The sequence below is a fragment of the Apus apus genome, chromosome 4 (assembly GCF_020740795.1).
Source record: "Apus apus isolate bApuApu2 chromosome 4, bApuApu2.pri.cur, whole genome shotgun sequence".
In the NCBI taxonomy this organism is placed as follows: Eukaryota; Metazoa; Chordata; class Aves; order Apodiformes; family Apodidae; genus Apus; species Apus apus.
In genome coordinates, this window is record NC_067285.1 from 113,073,674 (window position 1) to 113,098,812 (window position 25,139).

Consider the following 25,139-nt stretch of genomic DNA (forward strand, 5'->3'; position numbering starts at 1 on the left):
CAAAACTCCAGCAGGTTTGCAGATGTTCACAGCTATTTTGGTCAAGTGGTAGTCTAAAAAACCCTGTCCAAATTTCAAATCATCCAGAAGAGGTTAAACTAGTGCCTACACCTTTTACTGCCAAACACCAGGATGGTGCTGGAGTCAAGGTCCAGAAAATACTGAAGTCCAAGCTTGCTGTTAGGCTCTTTTCTGCCCATGTATCATACCTAGGAGCTTACCCTGTGGACAGATGTCTACTGGTTTAATCTTTTAAAGCTGTCCTACAGAGCAGAAAAAATAACTGTCTTATTCCCAAACAGAATGACAGAATCCACTTGGATTTTTGCAAAGTTTGCTGAAGCGAAAGTGGAAAATAAACTGGGAATATAAAACCAGTTAGAAATTTCCGTAATAATGCAAAGTGAAAAAGCAACAGAAAGTTATGAAAACAAGAAAGAGGAACAGGAACACACTGGAACACTAGCATTACTCTGGCACTTCTCACCAAAGGCAAAAATATGATCAGGACTAAATTACAAAATGAAAATTATTTCTGGAAAGAAGTGCAGAGGAGCCTATTCCTGCCCCTCTACTGGGCCTTGGTGAGGCTGCACCTCAAGCACTGGGTGCAGTTCTGGGCACTGCAGTGTAAGAAGGACATGGAGGTGCTGGAGAGGGTGCAGAGAAGGGCAACGAGGCTGATGAGGGGTCTGGAGAACAGGTCTTGTGAGGAGAGGCTGAGGGAGCTGGGGCTGTTCAGCCTGGAGAAGAGGAGGCTGAGGGGAGACCTCATTGCTCTCTACAACTGCCTGAAACGAGGTTGTAGTGAGGTGGGTGTTGGCCTCTTTTCCCTGGTGACTAGTGATAGGACAAAAGGAGATGGGGTCACGTTGTGCCAGGGAGGTTCAGATTGGGTATTAGGAACAATTTCTTCACAGAGAGAGTGGCGAGGCCTTGGAACAGGCTGCCCAGGGAGGTGGTGGAGGCACCATCCCTGGAGGTGTTAAAAATATGGGTGGATGTGGAGCTGAGAGATGGTTCAGTGGTTGGGGGTTGTAGGGAAGACAGTTGGACTTGATTTTGAAGATCTTTTCCAACCTTGATAATTTTATGATTCTACTGCAGCTGTAGTTCCTGTTCTGTAAACTGGCACCAAACAGGACCAGCAGGGGCAGGGCATCCACAAACGTGCATGTCCCGCGTGTTGATAAGTCAATCTTACTGCTTGAAGCTGAAGTAGCTCTAAAATAAGGTTTCAGTTGCCTAAGTGAACTAAAAAGGTGCTTACAAAAATGCCCCTCCACACCTGACTCTGCACAGCCCATTCGTGTCACTGCACTGCATCCAAAAGGGCTTTTCTCACACCGAGCTACAAAGGGAGAGCAACCATTTCACATCAGCTTCACCACAAAATATGTGGCAGAGAAAAAAGAAAACTGCAGTAAAACCTAAAGCAACCCTGACTGCTTTCACTTGAGTGCCTGTCTGCACATGCACGCACCCCAAATTGTATTCATTTGGAAGCTTTATCAGTCATGACCAGGCATTAAGCAGCATTACAGCACTATTTGGTTTGAAAACTATTCCTTTGACAAACTGTGGTCCATAAATCATTCTCTGCATGAGCTCACTTACAGTTTTGGGATTGTTTTGTTGGCTTTATTCTGCTTCTTAGATCATATCTCTGGGTTTAACATTGGGCTTTAGATGGCAAGTAGCCATGTATAGATTTCAGGAACAAACCTTATAACCTTATAGTGTTCCCACCTGCAAATCAAACTGGCTCTTCCCCATCTCATCTGTTTTGACAGCCTACATTTCAGATGGGCACAGCCTGCTGCCTACCTAAAGCCTTCACCAAAAAACCCCACATTTTAAAGGATACATGGATGGTAATCCATCTTGTCACCAAAAAAATTCACAAATTGAGTCCCGTTGTAAAAATAACCAGCTGGAAGTGGATCCAAGTGGCGTTTCACCTACATTAAGAAAGAATACATGGGAAGTTAAACATCTACAATTCAAAGCTGCATAGACACAGTTCTAAAAACATTTAAACACAGAATGGTCAGAGTTGGAAGGGACCTCTGGAGATCATCTAGTCCAACCCCTGCTAGAGCAGGATCTCCTACAGCAGATCCCACAGGAACACATCCAGGTGGGTTTGGAATGTCTCCAGGGATGGAGACTCCACAACCTCCCTGGGCAGCTTGTTCCAGGGCTCTGTTACCCTCACAGTAAAGAAGGGTTTTCTCATCTTCAGGTTCAACCTCCTGTGCTCCAGTTTGTGCCCATTGCCCCTTGTCCTGTCCCAGGACACCCCTGGGAAGAGTCTGGCCCCATCCTCCTGACACCCCCTGGAGACATTGATCAGCACTGACGAGATCCCCCCTCAGCTGAATTAGCCCCCAGGGAGGGAGGTGCAGCTCCTGCCTGCTCCGAAAAAGCAGTTTGACAAATGCCATCCATGTGGACGAGTGGCATTAGGTGCAGTGACAGCAGGCAGGGCCAGGCCAAACTCTTAGGAACCCAACTCCAAGATAGCACTTAAAAACCCAAAGGTAGTTGATGAGGGCAGGATTAGGCCATCACAAAAAGCTGGGGAGGGACTTGGTACAAGGGCTTATAGTGAGAGAACAAGGGGTAATGGATTAAGACTGGAAGAGGGGAGATTTAGATGAGACATGAGGAGGAAATTCTGTGCTGTGAGGGTGGTGAGAGCCTGGCCCAGGTTGCCCAGGGAAGCTGTGGCTGCCCCATCCCTGGCAGTGTTGAAGGGCAGGTTGGATGGGGCTTGGAGCAGCCTGGGCTGGTGGGAGGTGTCCCTGCCCATGCAGGGGGGTTGGGACTAGATGATCTTTAAGGTCCTTCCAACCCAAACCACTTTGTGATTTGGGATCCTAATTTGCATATGACAAGCTGCACAGGACAGAACAAGGGAAAAAAAAAGATGGGGGAAGACCACCAGAGTAACCAAAAGTGTCATCATCTCCAACACCCTAACACCTCCCCGTGCTTTTCAGAGCTAACTTGAAGCCCTGAGGTAACACCAAGTTTTATATGTCAAATCCCTCCTGGGCAGTCTCAATTGTGTTTGGGGTATATAAAAAGGCAGTAAGTGCCACAATAATTCAGTGCTCAGCACACTTGCTACAGCGATGGATATTTAAGAAAATGGATATTTAAGAAAATCAGCCAAAAGTAGGATTTGTTATTAATTGCTTCTACTTACATGAATGTTCTTTATTTCCTGAAGGGTTAGCATTCCTCTGGTTTTCAAGGCTTTCCTCTGAGGTTTCTGTAGGAAGAATCAGACCCCAGTTATGTATCTACTGAGTGACAATGTGATGCTACAGTTTAGCTACATAAGATAAATAAACAACCCAAAAAACCTATCAAAAAGATGTTTCTTGAAACCATGGATAAAGGCAGCGAAATCTAGGATCACACCCTATCATGTTCAAGCCCAGCAGGATACTCCTTCTAGAAGGAGTTTTACAATTAGATTTAGATCAGATTTACAATCAGAATTTTAGAAGGAGTGTTTTACAATTAATTTCTAGACAATTATTCAGTTATATTAAGGCACTCACTACTACCCTCTGTAAAAATCAAGTGATCTGACATAAGGCACCATCAGAGATGACTAACTTTAAAAATATTTTAAAACCAGAATTTAAATACAGCTCTGCTGCAAAAAAACCCCACCTGTCCCATGAACAGAAAAACAACCTAGTTTTTTAGATTGAAGATGTTTATAATTCATTTCTTTCACTCAGTAACTCTCAGAACTATCTGAAACCCTGAATTAGCCACTAGTGAAACTGTACAAAGACTATTTGTGGTTTTGAACTGCTCAAAGAGGAAGCTCTTCACACTTGAGATATGCATTTCATTTTAAGCTCCAGGTTTTTATCTAATTAAAACAGTATGCAACAGAGTGCTTTCTAACACTGCAACAGCATTTGTCTCCATATTTTATCTGCAGAGCAAGAAATAATCATAGAAAATGTGTACTTCCCTGAAATAACCTGCTAGGAGAACACAGGTGAGAACCTGAAAGTCCCTCAGATACAGCTCCAACAATGCACTGCAGGAAACTTTTACTGCTTCCCACACAAGTTTTTAGGGATACTGTGCAAATCCCTCAGCCATAAAGAACTATGAGTATTTTTAACTAACAAACATTCCAAAAGGGGCATCACGAAAGGGCACAGTTGGACCTATAGGCTCAGGTTCCAACTAGAGTGCTAAAATATGCAGTTTGTGTGGTGGAACAGTTTCTGTCCAAGTGTAGCTGTGAATCAAGCCTCACTTCTTATGACCTTGATGTGCAGCCTGGCTAAAGTCATACCAGCTGGTTATGTAGCAGTGAACTATCTTGTCCTGCACTCGTGGCCAGGTTGTGCCAGTCACTGTGTGAAGTCAGCAGGACACCACAACTGCAAAATGGGCCTTCCAGGCTTCTTGTGATGTGCATCTCCCCTGTTCCCTGCTCCAACTTGTATTGCATAGGTATCTTAGCCATGCAGAAGTATGTTCAGGCTTACATAGCTGCACGCTTGACAAATTAAGCAAGGCAGAACCAAAAGCTCTATGCCCTCCATTTCAGTGGATAACTTCCAAGGAGGTTTAATTTAGTGAATCAAAACAAATTTTCAGCTTTGCAGCGTTCAGGTACTTCAAGAAGATTTATTTCACACCACACTTGAGCTGTTGGCAATCATGTCTCAGCTAAATCATCTTGTGTTTATTCTGGACATAATCCATCTGCTCAAGCATTCAAGAGCAGATCAATCCCTGTATACACTGTACCAGCTACTAAAACAACACACAAATTACAATATTTGCTAACTCCTAGTCCTCTGGCTGAAATACATTTACACCCTGGAATGCTAATACCTTGGTAGAGGAAAAAGGAGATTAAAATAATAAAAATGTTTCATTGAGACACCCTTGATTCTTCCTTTTGTTGTTAAGAAATGCCAAGCAGCTCGTGCTGAACAAAAGCCAACGTGCCCACGAACCTGTTTTGCAGTCTCTCTGAGCCAGTCTTTTATATCCTCTTCTTTCAAAGAGCAGCCAATGAACACAAGGAAGCACTCCTGTTGACTGCCACAATCTCTGGAATCACTTCTGGAATCAGGAGGGGTTGGCCCCTCCTGAACAGGCACAAGGCTGAGGGAATTAGATGATGTGTTGTGACAGACTTCAATCACTTTATCCGAATCTAACAAGAAGATGGAAGAAAGAGTGTCCTGCTAATTGCTAATCTAATTTAACATCCACGCTTTGGTGTAGACAGAATATAGTACATAAAACAGTTTTCAAACAGATGCACAAGACCATACTAAGTAGCAATTTGCACTTACCTGAAAACTTAACTTTGCCCATGATGTGATAAATGTTCCCAGAGAAAGGACTTGGCTTGAGCAATGACTTTATGGCTGTTGGAAATAGAAGACAAACAGATGATCTCACTTATTGTTCTTACCCTGGGTATGGCTTCTGGTCAGACTACAGGTCTCTAATCCACATCCTAGTGCTGCAGTGATCCCCAGAGTCCCACACTACATAATACTTCTACATATTCTTGTTTCTTTGCTAGGGGGTAGGTGGGAAATAACATGTGTTTGGCATAATGAAAGCTTACAGTGTGTGTGGAAAGCAAAATGTTGCTCCTTAACAGTTTTGCTAAGAAAAGAAGGAAAGGCATGATTATATATCTACTCTAGTAGCCTAACACAGTGTTGAGCCTATTTTTCAGTAACTACAAAGAATTACTCAGCATAGAAGCTGATGGTCACTTCTAAACTGTATGTTGATGCTACTAAATAAAATTAAACATAAAATAAAAATATATTTTAAAACAGATGAAATATATAGGAAATTTCAAATATATGAATAAAATCTCAGTATTTAAAAACCAAAAATAAAATTAGATTCTCATTTGACCAAGATCATGGGTCAGTTTTCCAGAGCAGACACTAAGGAAGGTAATTTACTGTACTTGAAGGAAGGAAAGCTGAATTTTCAATTAAAAGTTTACTTCAGCAGCAATTCAATGACTGTGCTACGTCAGTGTCTTCCCTTCCCCTCTGTTCCTCAGAATTCCAAACTTGGATTTAAATCAAGTCAGTCAAAGTTCATTTGTACCTTTACACTTGGTGACAAATCTTGTTTTTTCCAGAGGCCGATTGAACCACACACAGATCTGAACCATTGGAGGGAAGACAGACCCAGCTCCATATTTGCCTTCATACCTGAAGACAAGAAGAAACACACACCTTCAACACACAGAGCAGACACACACTTTGCTTCTCATCCAACCAGCTTCTTAAAAGGGACATCTATTCATTCACCACAAGTAAGCCTTGCTTAGAGGATGAAAATACTAAGTATTCTCCTGTAAGACACCCATGAACATTGGATATTAACAGTATTAGGTTGTTCAAAGTGCTCAGGACTCCTTTTGATGCTTTTCCTGCTGCCTTTTTTTTTTTTCTTACATACTATCTACATGCCATTCTTCTATATGATCATCAAATAGATGAACACTTCTCCACAAGTTTGAAATACTTTCTTTTCCTGCTTTCTCTCTCTACTTCTGGTTCTAAGGAATCCACAAGCAGCTCCAGTATCTCAAGCTCCAGGCCACTTTACTGTAGGAGCCTTAACTTGTGTCCAATTTGGTGTAAGAATTATGAATAAAGAGATATCCATCCATACAGGACTGGCAAAGTATGGTAAATAAATCATGTTTCCAGCACTATAAACCCAGGCAGAAAACAGTCAGCCAGGGGTTATAATGGTTGACAGGTTTATGTTTTCTGCCAAATAGGGGCAGAGCAGATAACTGCAACAAGATGTGTAAAGAACCCTGACCCCTGAAAAAACCCCCTCAGTGTTAAATGGAAAGCTTGGTATCATGGATTATTGTGCCCTTAGTCCCTGCCAAGGCTGTCAATAAAGTTCCTGGTTTTTATAAATAATTGTTCTGCTAACAGTGAGACTGACATAGCAAGTTCATTCCAGTAAGACTGAACAGCTGTCAGAATGAAATTACTCCAGTCATTATTGACCTCACCCATCCCAATCCTTCCCAGTTTATTCCCAAAGGGTTCTTTCCTATTCTTCTGAAAAGCAACAATAATCTTGCCATTGATTTAAATGGTGTCCAGAAAGGCTCCTTTTCCCCATAAAAGGACAGCAATTGACTATCTGCTAAGAATACTCAGCAACTCTCTTTCAAAAATTATTTACAAATCTATTGCCTGTTCCAAATGAGTAGCCTTGAAAAAAATATATATAAATTAAGTTAGAGAGACTTTTTAATCTGCAAGTTAATTAGAAAACAGGTTTAATATTTCTCAGTCTAGATACTTGCCAGCCAGGATACATTAAATATCGAGCTCTCATCATCTGAGGATTTGAAAAACTGCTTTCTGAGAGAATTAATTCAATATCCTCATTCCTATAAAGAGATAAAGATGAAGATTTTAATTTATAAGTTCAATCAAATGGCCACTATCTGTATGTTATTTACATAAAGCAGAATGCCTTAGTCACAGTAAAATTAAGAGTATTTTTCCCTTGGTATGACAGAAACATAAGTTATACTCTGCAAACAAACCCATCCATTTCCTAATGCCACAAACATGAAGGGAAGATGCCTTTTGCAAGAGAAGCAGTTAAGGACAAATCTTCATCTCCTTTGTGTAAGTTACCAGAGCAAGAGATGAGAATACAAGTTTCAAAGTGCCTGTGTCCTATCTGCCCAAAGTGACAAATTCCAGTCAGGGAACAACCTTACCTCGTTACCACTCCATTTTCTGCCAAGATGAAGGAAACAGCAGGATTTGCTGCTCGGATGAGGCTCTGGAGTTGCATAAGGAGTGGATGCTTCTGCTCTGTAGCATGACTTGTGAAAATCACGTTACTCACTAGTCCTGTGTAAGGAAATCAGAGGAGGGTTTACAAAAGTCAGGTATGCAACAGTGAGGAGTAGATGATTCAGTTATAGAAGAGCTGTTGTTTTCCTTTCCTGTCACTAAACTAACATTATTAAGGAAAAAAAAAAAAAAGAAACCCCAAGAAAACCCCAAACCAAACCAAACAGGCAAGGGACCTTTCATCTTTTGCCTGCCCAGCAAAAATCCAGAAGCAAAAATCCCTGGAGAAGAGAAGGATCCAAGGAGACCTTATAGCATCCAGCAGTACCTGAAGAGGGCTCCAGGAAAGCTGGGAAGGGGCTTTTTACAGGGTGTGTAGTGATAAGACAAGGAGTAATGGATTAAAACTGGAAGAGGGGAGATTTAGGTGAGACATGAGGAGGAAATTCTTTGCTGTGAGGGTGGTGAGACCCTGGCCCAGGCTGCCCAGAGAAGTTGTGGCTGCCCCATCCCTGGCAGTGTTGAAGGCCAGGTTTGATGGGGCTTGGAGCAGCCTGGGCTGGTGGGAGGTGTCCCTGCCCATGCAGGGGGGCTGGAACTGCATGATCTTGAAGGTCCCTTCCAACCCAAACCAGTCTGGGATTCTGTGATTCTACGAAGCCCATCTAACTTCAGACATGGACACTGTGGAGTAGCCAAACGCAGAATTATTATTAACTCTATTTTGCAGCTGCATCTAGAGAGCAGCCAGCTCAGAAACCCGTTCCGTCACAACCCAGAGAGGAGCAGGAATGACACCTCCTGAAGGAGACAACCCTCCTCAGTCACTGGAATGACTCAAGGGGAAAGAGGCAGGATGTTGTAATCTGTGGGTTCTTACGATTCAGTGAAAACAATCTCAGAGAAAAAGAATTAAAAACATGAGCCAACCAGTACAGCACCAGCCACTGAAGATGACTCAACTAATGAGGAAGGCTTGTTTTGCCAAAAACCAGCTAGCCCAGGTCGAGGCACCTTTCTTTCAATTAGGCCAAGTAACAGAAGCCATTTAGACTCAATTAATCAAAAGCATCAATTAATTAAAAGAATAAATTCATGCGAATCAATTTGAGAAGGGCTAGTTCAAATAAAAACCACTAAAGTTCAAAGCATCTTGGTAAATTTAATGTCTAGCAAGACAAGCTAAATGGCAAAAATATATCAGTATTTTGGACTCAAGGTAGTTGCCACTTCCAAAAACAAGAGAGAGGTTTGGGGTTTGGGCTGGGGTTTATCTTTGTTTTAAGGAAAGGCCCTGAAATGGGGTTCAGACAACAAATCTGCACCTACAAGGCATCAAAAGAGATAACAGAGAAAAAACATAGGATAACTATTCATCCAGGGCCCTAATTCCCAGAAAGACTCAGCTGTGTCACAAGAAAATCAATTCCTTTTTCAGACTTCACAGTATCCCTTCACTCTGCCACCAACTGCACTGAAGAAATGGTTAGTCTTACTGAAAGACTTTCCAAGATTTGAAGGTGACAACACAGCCCTCACGTTGAACCTGCTGCCTTGCCAGGAATAAGACAAGTTTCACATTAAATGATCACCAACTGCTGGTACTGCAGGTTGCCTCTGAAGGCAATCAGAAATAACACATCCATGATCACAGCTGTCAAGCCATGAGCACTGGAAGGGATCTCATCAAGGATAAAACAAGTGACATATCACACTTGCTATCCAACTAATTCCAGTGTTACAGGGTCTCTGCTTCCCAATTATATTGAGAAGCCATTACATCAGATTGAACTTCAGCCCAGTTCCTCAAGGAGTTTGACTACCTACAATGTCAGTATTGCCCAGGATGTGTAAAGAATGATGGTTCTTTGCTCAAGATGTGCAGCCCATTTCAGACTTGTCTGTAACTACAGGTACAGTGTAAGACAGAACGAGGATGCATTTTCCCTGCCCCAAACTCATCACTATTTGAAGCACAGCATAGAATGAAGCTCACATCGTCTACTCTGCTCTGGTGAGACCCACCCCCTACAGTGCTGGGTCCAGCTCTGGGGTCCTTGGCAAAGGAAGGACATGGAGATGCTGGAACAAGTCCAGAGGAGGCCACAAAAGTCATCAGAGGATTGGAGCAGCTCTGCTCTGGAGACAGGCTGAGAGAGTTGGGGTGTTCAGCCTGGAGAAGGCTCCAGGGAGACCTTTTTGTGGCTTTGCAGTCCTTCAAGGAGGCCTATCAGAAAGGTGGGCACAGACCCTGTAGCAGGACCTGTTGCAACACAACAAGGGGTGATGGTTTTAAACTGAAAGAGGGGAGATTCAGATGAGATACAAGGAAGAAACTTTTTACACTGAGGGTGGTGAAACCCTGCCCCAGGTTGCCCAGAGAGGTGGGAGATGCCCCATCCCTGGAAACATTCAAGGTCAGGTCGGATGGGGCTCTGAGCAACCTGGTCTAGTTGAAGATGTCCCTGCTCACTGCAGGGGGGTTGGACTGGATGGCCTTTCCAAATGATTCTGTGAAGCTATATTCTGCTGCCTACAGTTATTTCTGATCTTTACAGGAGCCTTTCAAGTAAACTGGTCCCTGCAGAGGCTGCTCTACACAGACATTTCTATACCCCACATTCCTGCATACATTATGCCATATTCTCCTGGTCACTGTTATTTGCATCACTGACCCTTTCAAGCTAGAATTTTTATAACAGCCCAAGCAAATTTCCATCATTAGTTTTCTCTTTTCTTAATCCCCCACAGAAATTTCCATTCCAATTTCAGAAAGATCTGAGTTTTCTCCAAGACATAGAGGCTCTTCAGAGAGATGGGGGTAGGAACCCTTAGAAATTTAAGTCATACTCATGCTTAAAATGATTATGTAGATCATGCAATTCTCATGAAAAGAATAAGCTAATCAACAACCACCACACTGTGGGTGTGCTACATGCAGTGGTTTGGGGTTTTTTTTTTTTCTTAGTATCCCCAAATTTGGTATTGATTTAAAAGTCAAGTTTAATTAAAAGTGTACTTATACTTTGTGAAGTTGGCACAGATCAATAAAAAGGCTGTATAACATAAATGCTGTAAGGCAAAAATTACAGTGAGAAGCATCATGCCTTGGTGAGGATAGGTAGTTACTGAGGACTAAGCTGGCAAAGCTTAAAGAAAAAGAGTCAGGGATTCAAATCTCTAGCAGATCAGAAGCCTGTGCATCTTGTCTTGTGCTTCTCACCCATATTCTTCTCCATCAACCTCTGCTTCATTTGTACTTGTCCAAGAGGAGCAGCTTTGGGGCACTGGATGGCATTCCTGCCTGTACAACTCCCACACAACCTCAGGAGTGACAGGACAGTGCTCAGAGCCTGGGGAACCTGGCAGCTTTGGCTTTACACACACCCCATGCATAAACCTTGTAGGTGCCAGTATCCCACAGACATTGGCCCTGTGTTAGCAGGGAACAGTCCATAATACTGAACTGACTGACAGGTAATACAAATCCAGAAGATAAATAACTTCCTGAGAACTGGAAGATGCCTACAGAGCTTTAGAAGCTAATAATTTTGACCATTCCTATTGGAATTGTCTCTGCCATCTCGGTTTCTATTGCACTTTGAAGACCACCTAGTTTTGTTTAACTCCTTATTAATGCACCCATCCAACAGAAAAACAAAAGCTTTGCAGCCTGGGGAACAGCAAGTTCAATAGAAGCAGTAAAGAAATAGGGGATTAAAAATACATGTGCTTTATAAAAATAATGGAACCTCTTTTCTCCCAAACATACAATGAGCATATTAAACAACAGTGATGGCTTCATCTGTAAAACAACTTCATGCACAACACAAGAGATGCCCATGTGCCCTTAGAGTAGCAAGATGTCATCTAACAGCTTCTGTGCAAGAAATAAACATTGAAAAATAAAACCCAAAGCCCAGAGAGAGGCAGATTTGGAAGGAGACAAAAGGAAATTATAGCATGCAGACAGTGGCAAGATTGTTTTTTTTAAGTTTAAGCAGGCATGCAAGGGGAAGACAAAACAAAACTGCTAACATTGGTCATTCTGCTCAAGGCTTTAGGGGTTCTCTCTGGTCCTCATCCATTTCTCTTGGTCTTGTGGCTTCCCAAGCAGAAAGTGTCACTCATTTAAAATAGTGTCATGCTGCTAACGTGTAAGTACCTGACATTACAGAGAAAGCCACACAGTAAGAGAGATCTTAGAATCACAGAATGGCTTAGGTTGGAAAGGACCTTCAAGATCATCAAAAAGTTGTGGGAGCCAGGAAGAGTGGAGTAAGCTGACAACCAAGTGTATTTTCAGAGAACCACAGAAAGGTCTGGATTGGAAGGACCTTGAAGACCATCCAGTCCCAACCCCCTGCATGGGCAGGGACACCTCCCACCAGCCCAGGTTGCTCCAAGCCCCATCCAACCTGCCCTTCAACACTGCCAGGGATGGGGCAGCCACAGCTTCCCTGGGCAACCTTCACTGGAAAGCAGCAGCAAAGGACTAACCCTACTCACTCCCAACATTTGCAAGATAATTATGTGGACAAGGTAAGCATCCAAAAGCCTAATTAAACCCTACTTGCCTCTATCCATACTTGACCTTTCTCATACCCACATTACAAGCTTCACTTTCCACATTCGTATCACCCCCAGGTCTTGACCCACAAACAATAAAACTGGTGTATAAGACAAAAATAAAATAAAATTGAGTGAATATCTCTCAGCAAAAGGAATGTCTCATTAAATATGGCAATTGTTGAGCCAGAAATGAATTCTCAATTATGCAGAAGTAAATTCTCTACTATGTATGTGATCCAATTCTGTATTTGTCTGGGGACTGTAAGGGTGTACCACATCTCAGTTCCAAGCATGGTTTTCCTCTTCAGACTTTGAACACAAAAATTGCCCCTATTCATCTGAAACCATTTGCTTTACACAAACAGACCTCTAGGCCATCTAATGTCACATTTTGTATCTGAAAACTACATGACAAAACCTTGCAACATGCAGAAAAACATCAGCTGCCAGAAGAACATTCTTCTAACCTCTGGTATTTTTCCTTCTTTCAGTGTTTGGATCACAGGAAAACCAGCTATGCTCCTCCTAAGCATTTTTTAGTGACAAATTCTCACTCAATCAGGTCTGTACAAATGCACTTTTTAAAAGAGAGACTTGAGTATTTTTTAAATTCTGTCACCAAATAAAGAGGCATGCTTGCACTCTAAACTTGTAGGTGAAAGGGACCTGGGGGTCATGGTAGACAGGAGGATGACCATGAGTCAGCAGTGTGCCCTTGTGGCTAAGAAGGCCAATGGCATCCTGGGGTGTATTAGAAAGGGTGTGGTTAGTAGGTCAAGAGAGGTTCTCCTCCCCCTCTATTCTGCATTGGTGAGGCCACATCTGGAATATTGTGTCCAGTTCTGGGCCCCTCAGTTCAAGAAGGACAGGGAAGTGCTTGAAAGAGTCCAGCGCAGAGCCACAAGGATGATTAAGGGAGTGGAACATCTCCCTTATGAGGAAAGGCTGAGGGAGCTGGGTCTCTTTAGTTTGGAGAAAAGGAGACTGAGGGGTGACCTCATCAGTGTTTACAAATATGTAAAGGGTGAGTGTCAAGACGATGGAGTTAAGTTTTTTTCAGTGAAGACCAGTGATAGGACAAGGGGTAATGGATACAAGTTGGAGCATAGGAGGTTTAAGATGAATATCAGGAAAAATTTTTTTACTGTAAGAGTGACAGAGCCCTGGGACAGGCTGCCCAGAGAGGTTGTGGAGTCTCCTTCGCTGGAGACATTCAAAACCCGCCTGGATGCCTTCCTGTGTGATGTACTCTAGGTGACCCTGCTCTGGCAGGGGGGTTGGACTAGATGATCTTTCGAGGTCCCTTCCAACCCCTAGGATTCTATGATTCTATGAAACTTCTCAGTCCTTATTAATATTTAATTGTATTATTAAATTTGACATTCTCCTGCTCTCTTCAATTTCACCCATGGCTGGAACCATGACAGTGAAGCATTGGGCAGTTCCCCAGTTTGTAGCACCAACATTTTTCTCCAAATAAGAAGAAAATACCAATTTATATCGTAGCACCTACACACTTCCCAGCTTGTTCACAACTTCATTCTTTTGAGTTCTTTTGGATTTCATTCTTTTGGACTCCCTTCACACACGAATAAGAAAGAGGTGGCAAAATTCTGCAGCATCCTGCTTCGACAACTGCATTTATGGAATTAGAGGCAAAAATCAGTCCTGCAGGTCACTTGGGAAGTGTATGGTCAGAAAGTCATGCTGTAGTAACTGCAGTCTGACTGTGACTTAAAATAAAATCTCAGTTGTTATTGGTCTACCCAGTTTCAGACTGAGCTTAGAGTCTGCCTAAAATACAGATTATCTGAGTGGAAAGATCTTTTCTTATATGTACACACACCACATGTACTGGTCTTAATGTCTTCATCAGCTGCACGACTGTTAAAAATAACTGTAGAGGTGCTACTGCTGAATTAGCTTCTGCTCTTGAAACTTAGATAACTTATGTGATGGTGGGGCAGGAAGGATAGTAGCTCATTTACACCAAGAGCTGCTCTGAGTTTCAAGCAACAAGGAGGATTATGCATTTCAGAGTCAGGATATAAAACTGGATAGACAGGTAAGAAACAGTTCTTTTCCAAGTGAGTTCTTCTGCTGCAGTGTCAGATGAACCCTGCAAGGATCCTCCACACTGTGTTGAGAGGAGGACATAGGGAACTAAGGTAACCAGACTGTTTTTCCCTTTCTAAAACAGCAGAAAGGAGAGCTCCATTTCCTCATGCTTCCCCAAAGCAGGATGGAGCTCCAACCCAATCCATTTTGCTCCTAGACTAACAACACAGCAATTACCACAGTCATGGAATCATAGAATGGTTTGGGTTGGAAGAAACCTGAAAGATCAAATAGATCCAACCCCCTGCATGGGCAGGGACACCTCCCACCAGCCCAGGTTGCTCCAAGCCCCATCCAACCTGCCCTTCAACTCTGCCAGGGATGGGGCAGCCACAGCTTCTCTGGGCAACCTGGGCCAGGGTCTCACCACCCTCACAGCAAAGAATTTCCTCCAGATCTCTAACCTAAATCTCTCTTCTTTCATTTTACAACTGTTACACCTTGTCAAAGGTAAGCAGTTTAATTCCTCCTACAGCTCAGGATCACCAGAATGCATCATCTTAGAGATTTTTACATCTTCTCTTGGCATCTATGGTGGTTAATAATACAGGCAGAGAGACTGGCTGTTCTACACAGATCCTTCTTGCTGATCCTTCATCCTGATCCTTGACTACATGCATTTGCAGTGTATTTACATGGCTATATGGCTCAGCTACTTGTTCTGTGTAACTCAGAGTCAAGGAAAGTGACACATACCTTGTGAACACTGGTCCAGGAACTTGGGAAAAAGAAGCCTAAAAAAATCAGAAGTTTGTCTATCAAGAATGGATATTATTTAAGTAACACATGTACATTAATTTGGACACTGACAGCTCAAGTCTTACTACTCAAATAATTTCATATTTCCTTTTCTCAATTCAAGTAACTAGAATATTCCTCTAGGTTACATCTTTCAGGAGTTCTCCCCCAAAAGTTAGTTTTGTAGATGGTTTTAATCCTTGAATGGATTTAAGAGCTAATTCCCACCACACAATCTCTTCAGTATTGTACAAAATCAAAAAGGCTTCAATATTACTTTAATCCCTATTTAAACAATAGGAATTTTAAGCTTGCCCTAAAAAATTGTGCCTTCCAAACATGGTGGGAACTCTTCATGGAAGGACAGTATGTACATAAATGCTTTCTGTACACACTGTACCAACTTCTGGTACTGGGTTGGACAGGAGACAATTATTTTTATGAGCTTTATCATGCACACAAAAGCTCCACAGATAGGACTTGATCTCTTTCCCTTCAACTACCACTCCCCTGCCATAGCTTGCTATTCAATCCAGGGAAGAGCTTCACCCTAGGCTCATGAAAGAGCTGGACCTCTACAATAATGAACTTCCTAAGACAAGAAACAGTTTTGATTTTTCTGATGGCAAAAGTTTGAAGTCAGACATGAAAAAAAATAAAATCCCTCTCTTTGATTCCCACAGCGAAATTGCCAAAGCTTCCCAGCTGAAAGGTTTGTCATTGGCAGCACATGGTTACTTGGTAAGTTCTTATCAGAAGAAACTTCAAAGGCAGACAAATAGTCTACAGCACAGGCTAAGCCTCTTCCTTCAATTGCTACTGCACTTCAGGAGACAAACAATGTTAGTGAAAGGACTGCAGGCTGCAGCTGCTATAAATACTACTCCGTGCCATGACCAGGAACACGTTAATAAGTCAACAAAACCCTAGGAATGGAACTTGTCTTTCCTATAATTATGGAAAGGACAAGTTGAAACAGCACTCCAGCACCAATTCACCAATATTTTATGTAGCCTTTATTATTTATTTGCAATCTTTGTCACGGAGACAAAAAGAAGCAGTAAAGGTAACATCTACTGACTACTGCAAAGCACAAGCAGCATTTTTGTTACTGTTTTAAAAATAGCTGGGAAGTTTAAGGAAGGAAGAGTTACAGACTGACTGGGCAGTTCACCTCTAAGCTATGATGCACAGTTTTATCACAAACAGCAGTGCTACAAAGTCCTAAAATTGTAGCTGCTTTAACTTACTTTTATCAAATCAGCTGCAAGGCATAATTGCAAAATTGAAGTATCAGAATTTTACAGGTAGGTGTATGAAATGAGTTCCATGTTTGTCAAAGTGTGGAGCACACACACGTACTATGAAACAGCAACCATACCATGTTATTTTAAAATAATGTCAGCAACTTGGCTTTGCTACTGTTTCCTCCCCACCCTGCCTCTGCTGTAACCCAGGATATCAGATTTTAATACTTGCAGTGCTTTTGCTTCCGTGCTTTGTCCTTCTCTTCCACTACATTTGGGATAGCTTCCCATAAGTTGTGTTTTAAACCTGTCAAGTCTTTGTTTAATACCCAAAAGTAGTGGCACAATCAATAACCCAAACTGAGATGCACTGGTTATACTTAAAAGAAGATTGTAAGAAAAGGACTTATTTAAAAGGCACACAAGAGGACAGCTGGCTGTCCAGATTTTACAAGGTCCTGAGCCAGAGTACATGTATTTAAACAGTACATTAATGACAATCTTTGCTCATTCTTCCTCAAGCTAAACTTTCACTGATGTTATATATCATTACATGCCTAGTGGAAACCAAGTGTCATCATCATAAATCACACAGCACTTCAAAGTTCATCCAAGATGGATCACCTAGCAGCTTGATGAGATTTAGGACAGTTCAATGGCATTTAGCCCTCATGTATCTCTAATTATGATAAAAGAAACTTACACAAACTTACACATCTATTTCCAAACTAGCAAATATCTTGTCAAGTATACCTGTGTTCCATATAGCAACTCAGGGGCTCCACACAAGTATTAACTGCTCCAATGATGAAGGAAGACTTCACATCTGGGTCAGGATGAGTTTGCAGAGCCTGTACAACATCAATAACATCAGTGTATCTGTAAGAAAACAAAATGAGAGATGGATTCAGAGAAGCAGAATGACACATTTCAACACCTAGTAAATCAATTGCTTGCAAGAAAGTTGGATTTCTAAAAGACCTGACCAAAATAGTTATAAAGCAGTTCAAAACTTGCCAAATCCAGACATTAAGAAGACTGCAAGTAACATTAAAAAGAAATTATTGACAACTACAGAGAAAAGCAGTATGAACTTGACACTGGAGAACTGCATAGTCCAGCCTTCTGGAAGCACAAAAAGCATCATGGAAATAGAAGTGTGTTACTCCTGCTGCAAAGCATACCAAGCACCAGCTTTGATTGAAGTAAAGAATAAAAGTAACTCCTCTCACTTTTATCAGCATTCCAACTGAAGCATGCTTCTAGAATTAACATGCCCAATTTTCCTCTGTACTCTACACACTGCTGGTCTATACAGCACTACTGTCTGGTACCCTGTCTACTCAAACTTCACAGGCTGAGAGTTGGGGCTGTTCAGCCTGGAGAAGAGAAGGCTCCAGGGAGACCTTAGAGCACCTTCCAGGAAAGCTGGGGAGGGGCTTGGGACAAGGAGGGATGGGATGAGTGGGAATGGACTAAAACTGGAGAAGGGGAAATTTAGGTTGGACATTAGGACGAAATTCTTTGCTGTGAGGGTGGTGAGACCCTGGCCCAGGTTGCCCAGAGAAGCTGTGGCTGCCCCATCCCTGGCAGTGTTGAAGGGCAGGTTGGATGGGGCTTGGAGCAGCCTGGGCTTTTGGGAGGTGTCCCTGCCCATGCAGGGGGTTGGAACTGGATGATCTTGAAGGTCCTTTGTGGTCACTTCCAACCCAAACCATTCTAGGATTCTATACCTCTGTATGACAGCAAAGTCGAAGTGAACCTGAGGTTTTATTCCAGATGTTTATCTCTCAGTCAGTTACAACCTTCTCTCAAACCTGTACTGTCAATGATCCATGGATGATTTAGAGAACTCCAGCTACTTGAAAGCTGTCTATAATAGCACTCAGCTACCCAGAAGGAACGGAACATGTATAATTAGCCATTTATTAAGCCAGTGCTGCTAGCAGAACATCAGTTATTTTGCACATCACTGGACTTTACATCCCTTCTACAAACTCTAAGAAAAAAAATAATCTGATGTTAACATGGAAAAGATGATGGGTTTTGAGCACCATCATAATGGACCGTAATAAAGGAAGTGCTAAGCTCTCTATATATGACCTTAGTAGTCTGGGAACCAAAACCATTCCAGCCAGGTTCCTTCCCTCAGGCTACCTGCTAAGGACTCAGACACAGGGTAGGCAAACATGCTGCAGACAGTTCAAGTGCTACACATGAGATGGAAATGTCAGAGACAGCTCAAAGTCTTCACCTTTATACCACAAAACCCCTGGCATTTATCCAAAACATGTTCATCAGTCTCACTTCAGTATTTCCAGCTGCATGGAGTGAACAGCATCTTTTTTCCCAGCCTGTTTTCTACCAGCAGTTGAAGAGGTCATAATCTTTACAGAGCTGTTCATTCTGAAGCACAGAGACTCAAAAGGCACCATATCAGGAGTGTGGTGCAAAAACTGCACCAATACTTAGCTGGATAACAGCTCATGTACATGTCATCTTCTCTCTATTTCTTCATATCTTTTACCATCTGGAACTTTGCAAGTTTGTGTCACATTTTTGGGAGCTAATCCTTCTGAAGAATCCAAGCAAGGACTACCAGAAGTGCAATGACAGCATCTCTGCAAACAAAGATGCTAAATACTTGGAAAAAAGCAAAGATTGATTGTCTTTAGACACTTGTTTCAATAGAGTAAGATGCAAGACACGTAACAGGTTGCAGAAAAGTTGAGTTTAGCACATATGTAGAGGAGAATGACTAGAGTGCCATACTAATTACTAGAGTGCCATACTAATTACTAGAGTGCCATACTAATTACTAGAGTGCCATACTAATTACTAGAGTGCCATACTAATTACTAGAGTGCCATGCTTTAACACAGAAATAGAACTGCTACAGACTGTTGGGGAAGTTTATAAAAGCCGTGGAAATAGGAAGGAAACAGAAAATCTCCCATGCTGTGCAACAGTTGAAATAGTTTCCAATATTTACCCTTGCAAGACCACTAAGAGGCGCTTGTTCCTTTTAGCATGAGGGGGTTGATGGACGCTGGGGCTTTGCTGAGCCTCCAGGACACTGGAGAGGTGACGCTGGAAATGGGCTGCACTGAAGCACTCTGGGCTATCCAGAGTCTGCCGATACACCACCCAGCTAAACAACAGAAAACAAGGAGAGAAATTAGTGTTCTGTCACCTCACATTTCTGTTTCCTTTTTCTTTTTGAGCCTAAGGGCAAAACTAAATTTGACAAGCCATAAGATTCCACATATGATTCTCATTCCACATACGATTCTCATACCACAAGGGGAAGAGGAATTCACTTGGCTCTCAATCACCTCCAGCATAAACAGATTCTCTACATCACTGCCAAAAGGTTTTGAGGGCTTTGTTATTGTCATTGAATAAAACAATGCCTAGCAGCTTCAAGGCAACATGTCATATAAGTAATTCTGATCTTTGTGAGTGATGCAGTAAATAAAAACTATATTCGGCCCATTCAAGATTCTGGGTGTGAAAAGATTTCACTGCTAAAATAAAAAGTAACTACGACATGTGCAGGAAAACATGATGAAATGTATTATTACAAAACATTCAAAATTCACCTTACTTGTTTGCCCTAAAAGCAGAGCCACGAAACTGTTCTGAATCAACTTGCTAAGGTCAAGACACCCAGTCATAAGTAATACACAAAATATCAGCCCAGAACATTACTGAGATTAAATGCCCAGGTGTTTGGCTGTAAGATTGAAAAGGATCAGAATTTTTCCATTCAGAATGGCAAAATCCTACAGTAGATTTATCTTATTGCCATACAATACATGTCCTGAATGTATCTCCTGCTATTGTAGAATAGAAAGCAGGTCAGATTAGAAACAATGCTGCCAGCAACGACTGGTAGTATAGTCTTTTCTCCAAGAAAAATGCATCTTAAACTCACTACAAGTCAATAAATGGAAGCAATTCACCTGTCTCCTTTAAATTGTGACAACTCCCATACTTGCTGAAGGCAGGATTAATTTGGCCTTTCTTAGATTATTCTTTACTGCTTATAGCATCAGTGATAGCTCCAGACACACATTATAGATCTACAGTAATACCCGTGATGTTCTTCATGTAGATGTAGTTAAGGTGCCTCATAACATTTACTGAAATTATTCTTGTAACACATCTGTTTACAAATGAGAAACTGAGATACATAGACAAAAAATAAAGGGAATATTGATAGTTTCATTTCCTTCATGCTGAGTAGTTCTTTGGTGATGAGTTTAACCACTGCTTTGAACTGGGAAACCAGAACTGTACAAACCTTCCATGCTCCTTGTTAAAAGATACCAGAAAAGTGCACAGATCACTGCAACGACATCCTGGGAGACCAGTTATGATGGTGATAACAACCTAAAACACAAGGAACAGGGAAAAAGGGGGTAACTTGAAGGCTAGAAAGAAGCTCCAACAATCACACAAACATAAGGCTTGTCTTGATGAGATTCTGAGTCTAAACACAAAATTAAGTGACACTGACCACAGAAACAGCAAGATAGTGTAGAACTAATTGTGTCTGTGCAACCCCTCAGCTGTGCAGCATTTTAGAAAGATGTGTTTTCTCTTGGTTTTCATACCTTAAATACAGTGAAGGGATTACTAAGAAATACAGCAAACAGCATTACCAAAACCTTTATATCAAAATCTAGTCTGCAGTGTTAAGAATTCATGCAAAGATCAGAGAAATCCTCACAAGAGACACCAAATGGGTTATGTTTTATGATGAAGAGGGTACATTCAAATACACAGAGCATTACTGGAGCTAAATGGTTCCAAAAATGCTGGTTTATGTCAAACTGCCTTTTCACACACAAAGAGTAACTCTAGGCTGCTGACATTGACACAGAATTTACTGCAGCAAAGCTGCCTTTTGAGCTGGATTGCTGAGAGGCTGCACAATAACAGCTCTTCCACACCAGCTGCTTTTCTGCATGAAGTACCTCTGTTTCCATTTTGTGCATTTCTTGGGGTATTTAGAGAGGGATCATAGCACAGAAACACTGGGAGGAAGAGAATATCTCCTAAGTAGGTAGATACAGTTCTGCACTATGTACAGGAGAGGGCTATAAAAGTGAGCAAAGGAGCCCTGAGGAAACACAACTAAGGCAGTTCTCAGTGCCACGATGAACTTCAGGAACCATGTCACTGGTACTGGAGCCACCACAGTCCAGATCAGCCTATGACTAGCAGACAAATTCCCTCTTCCAGTTTCTACATGACATTTGAAGAAAAAGGCATCTGCAGACTGTTTTTATTCTGTCCTCAAAACAACTTTTGGATGCTCACGGAAAATGCGTATTTGTGATAACAATAATTAAACTGGAAGAGGGGAGATTTAGGTTGGACATGAGGAGGAAATTCTTTGCTGTGAGGGTGGTGAGACCCTGGCCTAGGTTGCCCAGAGAAGCTGTGGCTGCCCCATCCCTGGCAGTGTTGAAGGGCAGGTTGGATGGGGCTTGGAGCAGCCTGGGCTGGTGGGAGGTGTCCCTGCCCATGCAGGGGGTTGGATCTAGATGATCTTTCAGGTCCCTTCCAACCCTACCACTAGACCAAACCCATTTAAACTAAATTTAAAATCAGATTTTAAAAGGTTTATTAACTAACACTTAGGCATCAGTACAGTCACAGAATCACAAAAGAGTTGAGGTTGGAAGGGACCTTAAAGACCATCAGGTTCCAACCTCACTGCTATGAGCAGGGACATCCCCCACCAGACCAGGCTGCACAAGCCTCATCCAACCCTGCTTTGAAGACCTTCAGGGAGGGTGCAGCCATAGCTTCTCTGGGCAACCTATTTTAGCACCTTACTACCCTCACAGTCTCTGAAGTAGATCCCAGAAATGAGGCTGCCATCATACTGCAAGGTTCACAGAGACAGACTATACTCCTGCTGCTCTGACTTGCTTGCTTACAGCAGCAGTCAAATGCTGGAAAGTTACAAGGAAATCTTTTCTCTGAAAATGCTATTTAAAGCACTCCTTAAGTTTGACAGTTGTTATTGCCCCTATAGAGAACTGAGTGTTCTACAGATAATATCAGCAAATGTTAAATATCATGTGCTGCCTCGATGCTATTTAAAGGACTTTTATGTTCCAGAGAACAATTCAGTTAAATTATTCAGCCATTCATAAAAAACAAGCTACTGCTTTAGGGCTAACATTAGAGAAACACTGGACATTAGAGAAAACTGTCCACTTGAAGATCCACACCTCATTTTCTGCCTCCATTTCATCAGCCTGAAGGGCCCTTAGCACTTCCAAAAGATTGTTTAAATGAAAAATAATTAAAATGTAAGTAATATAATCAGGAAACAGGGCAGAGCAATGAATTCTAAGGATCAGGCTTGAAGCAAGTTCAGTGTGAACTGGTGGTATTGGAGGAGAAGGCAGAGAACATACATGAGTATTTTACCATATTGCCTGCAACAGAATTAATGACAGATGGAATATTTGGTAAATATTCTGTATGAGGAATGGGAGGAATTGTTGGGTTGCTTCCTTACCTTGTCACTTCCTGCTTTGCTCTCAGGAATGATTTCTGAGTGTTGCAATAAAACAGGAAGATGTGCCCTCATTACTGGCTCGTGACTGACACTGCTGACAGTGAAATGTTGCACAAACCTTTAAAAAAAAATAAAAATCAAAGTTTTCTTTACTTACAATCAAGACCAAAAGACTTCATTCATGTAAATAGCTGGGAAACTACTCAACTAAATCTTCTTAAAAGGTAAAACAGAAGCTCCCTAGAGAGGAAATAATTCATCTCAGAATACAAATATCTTGTGTGAAGGCAGTTATCACATTAGCAACTTTTAGAGGAGTATTACATATATGGAAATATTTTTCTATTATTAGACAAAACTGATCCCTTGAAAACAAAAATTTCTCACCTCTCTAACTCTGGAAGGGCAGCAGATATTTTCAGCTCCCTGCATCTTTCCCCAGAAGGAAAAGACAAGGCATTAAATAGCTTCTGAGCACTGGAATGCCTAAAACAAGCAAATGAATTAATTGGTTAATGGAGAAACCTAGAAAGTTATCATCTTTAAACCAGATGCCTACATAATAATTAGTACAAAAGTTAAATATAAAGTGGGTGCTGCACTAAGAATGCAACAATTCCTTTCTGAATCAGTATCTACATCTTCAACACATGACAGCATTTTTCTGATTGTAGCACACACTTGATGTATAATTACACTGGACTAAGTGGCATGAACTTACAGTCTCTTCTGTTCCACAGACAGGAATTCTTCCTGGACAATCCTTAAAGATATTCCTGAGTTTGTCTGGTGCTTCCACGAAGAGAAAACCTGGAAGAAACCAGACCTTTGTGTGTCATTATTTTGCAAATATTTTTTTAACTTGTTTAGGAATTACTTTTCTTCACCTAAAAAACCCCAACAAACAACAGATGCGTTTTAACCAGCCATTAAATATTTCCCAACACTGGTTTTATTGCAAGGATTCAAAGTCTGGAAAGAGGTGGCCACAGATCAGATTTTGTAAGCTTTTCTTGGATTGGAACTGATGTAAGAAGTGGCTTTACTGAAATGGTCTCATTTTCTTCCCCATCTTTAAAGCTGGGGAAAAAAACTTAGGAAAAAAATTACCCACCAAAGTAACAATAACATTCACATGTCTCTTAGAGCATGTGCTGGGTTTTTATAGTCTAACTGCAGCACAGAAGGAACTGAATTAATAAGTCTCCTTTAAGGAGTATTGTAATTGTCCTGAGGTATGCTTGCAGCAATCATTTCTAGAAATTCAAGAAAAGCTCAGTTCCTTCACAAAAGAAAAGGGAGCCCTTTGTTTCCCTAGGGAGCTGTGCTTTGGCTCACATCCCACTGCTCCAGCCAAGTCCCATGAACATGAATGGCACTCTGAACCTAGAAATCAGATTCAGATGAATCACAATCATTTAAGTGCTTGGTATTTCCCTCCTTTAAATAAGTAAAGGCAACAGCCATTGTCATTTTTCACAATAATCTGCTGCAAGACAAAACAACTGAGGGGGGAAAGCCTGCTTTCCATTAACAAATGGGCATTCTAAACACCAGGGTACTGAGATAGAAACCCTCAAAATAAAATGCACTTTTGATATTAACATAAGGCAGTATTGCTTGTGAAGAAGGATCCGTGCAACCAAATAAATAACCTCTTCAAAACATGTATAGGCAAAGAAAAGATTGAGGAAAATGCCTACAAGGGATGGAAAAGACTGGTCAAGAAAATTGTCTTCTTGAGAAGGCAAAGGGCTGAGGATGAAGTGAAAACAGGCTCGACAGACAGAACTCAAAGGAAATAAATCAGCCTTTTTTTTTTTTTAATAACTTAATGAACATTTTTTAAAAGAGCTGCTGTGGCAGAGGAGAAGGTGAAGAAAACCACAGAAATCAACACATCCCAAAGCCTCAGGAAATTTTCTTCCCCTACCAATTAAGAGTGAAGATGTGAACACTGTCCCACCATTGCAAGATCTGAAAAACAGATTCCAGTTCTTCGTGCTCAGAATGTTACTCAAACTGTCTCAGTTACAAGGAATTTAA

General features: G+C 41.6%; 1 protein-coding gene across 1 annotated transcript in view; it reads right to left on the reverse strand.

The window, feature by feature from the left end:
* The window catches only part of DNAAF9 (dynein axonemal assembly factor 9), an 87,867-nt gene that overhangs the window by 5,560 nt on the left and 57,168 nt on the right, over positions 1-25,139 (reverse strand). Inside the window, exons 23-36 of the mRNA XM_051617314.1 lie at positions 23,815-23,903; positions 23,481-23,579; positions 23,094-23,211; positions 20,856-20,944; positions 19,542-19,700; positions 17,303-17,428; positions 15,261-15,298; positions 7,796-7,931; positions 7,370-7,456; positions 6,139-6,245; positions 5,355-5,429; positions 5,010-5,212; positions 3,215-3,280; positions 1,868-1,961 (exon numbers count right to left, since the gene is read on the reverse strand). Of these exons, the coding sequence (XP_051473274.1) occupies positions 1,868-1,961; positions 3,215-3,280; positions 5,010-5,212; positions 5,355-5,429; positions 6,139-6,245; positions 7,370-7,456; positions 7,796-7,931; positions 15,261-15,298; positions 17,303-17,428; positions 19,542-19,700; positions 20,856-20,944; positions 23,094-23,211; positions 23,481-23,579; positions 23,815-23,903 (1,486 nt within the window). The remainder of the gene's footprint in view (positions 1-1,867; positions 1,962-3,214; positions 3,281-5,009; positions 5,213-5,354; positions 5,430-6,138; positions 6,246-7,369; positions 7,457-7,795; positions 7,932-15,260; positions 15,299-17,302; positions 17,429-19,541; positions 19,701-20,855; positions 20,945-23,093; positions 23,212-23,480; positions 23,580-23,814; positions 23,904-25,139) is intronic.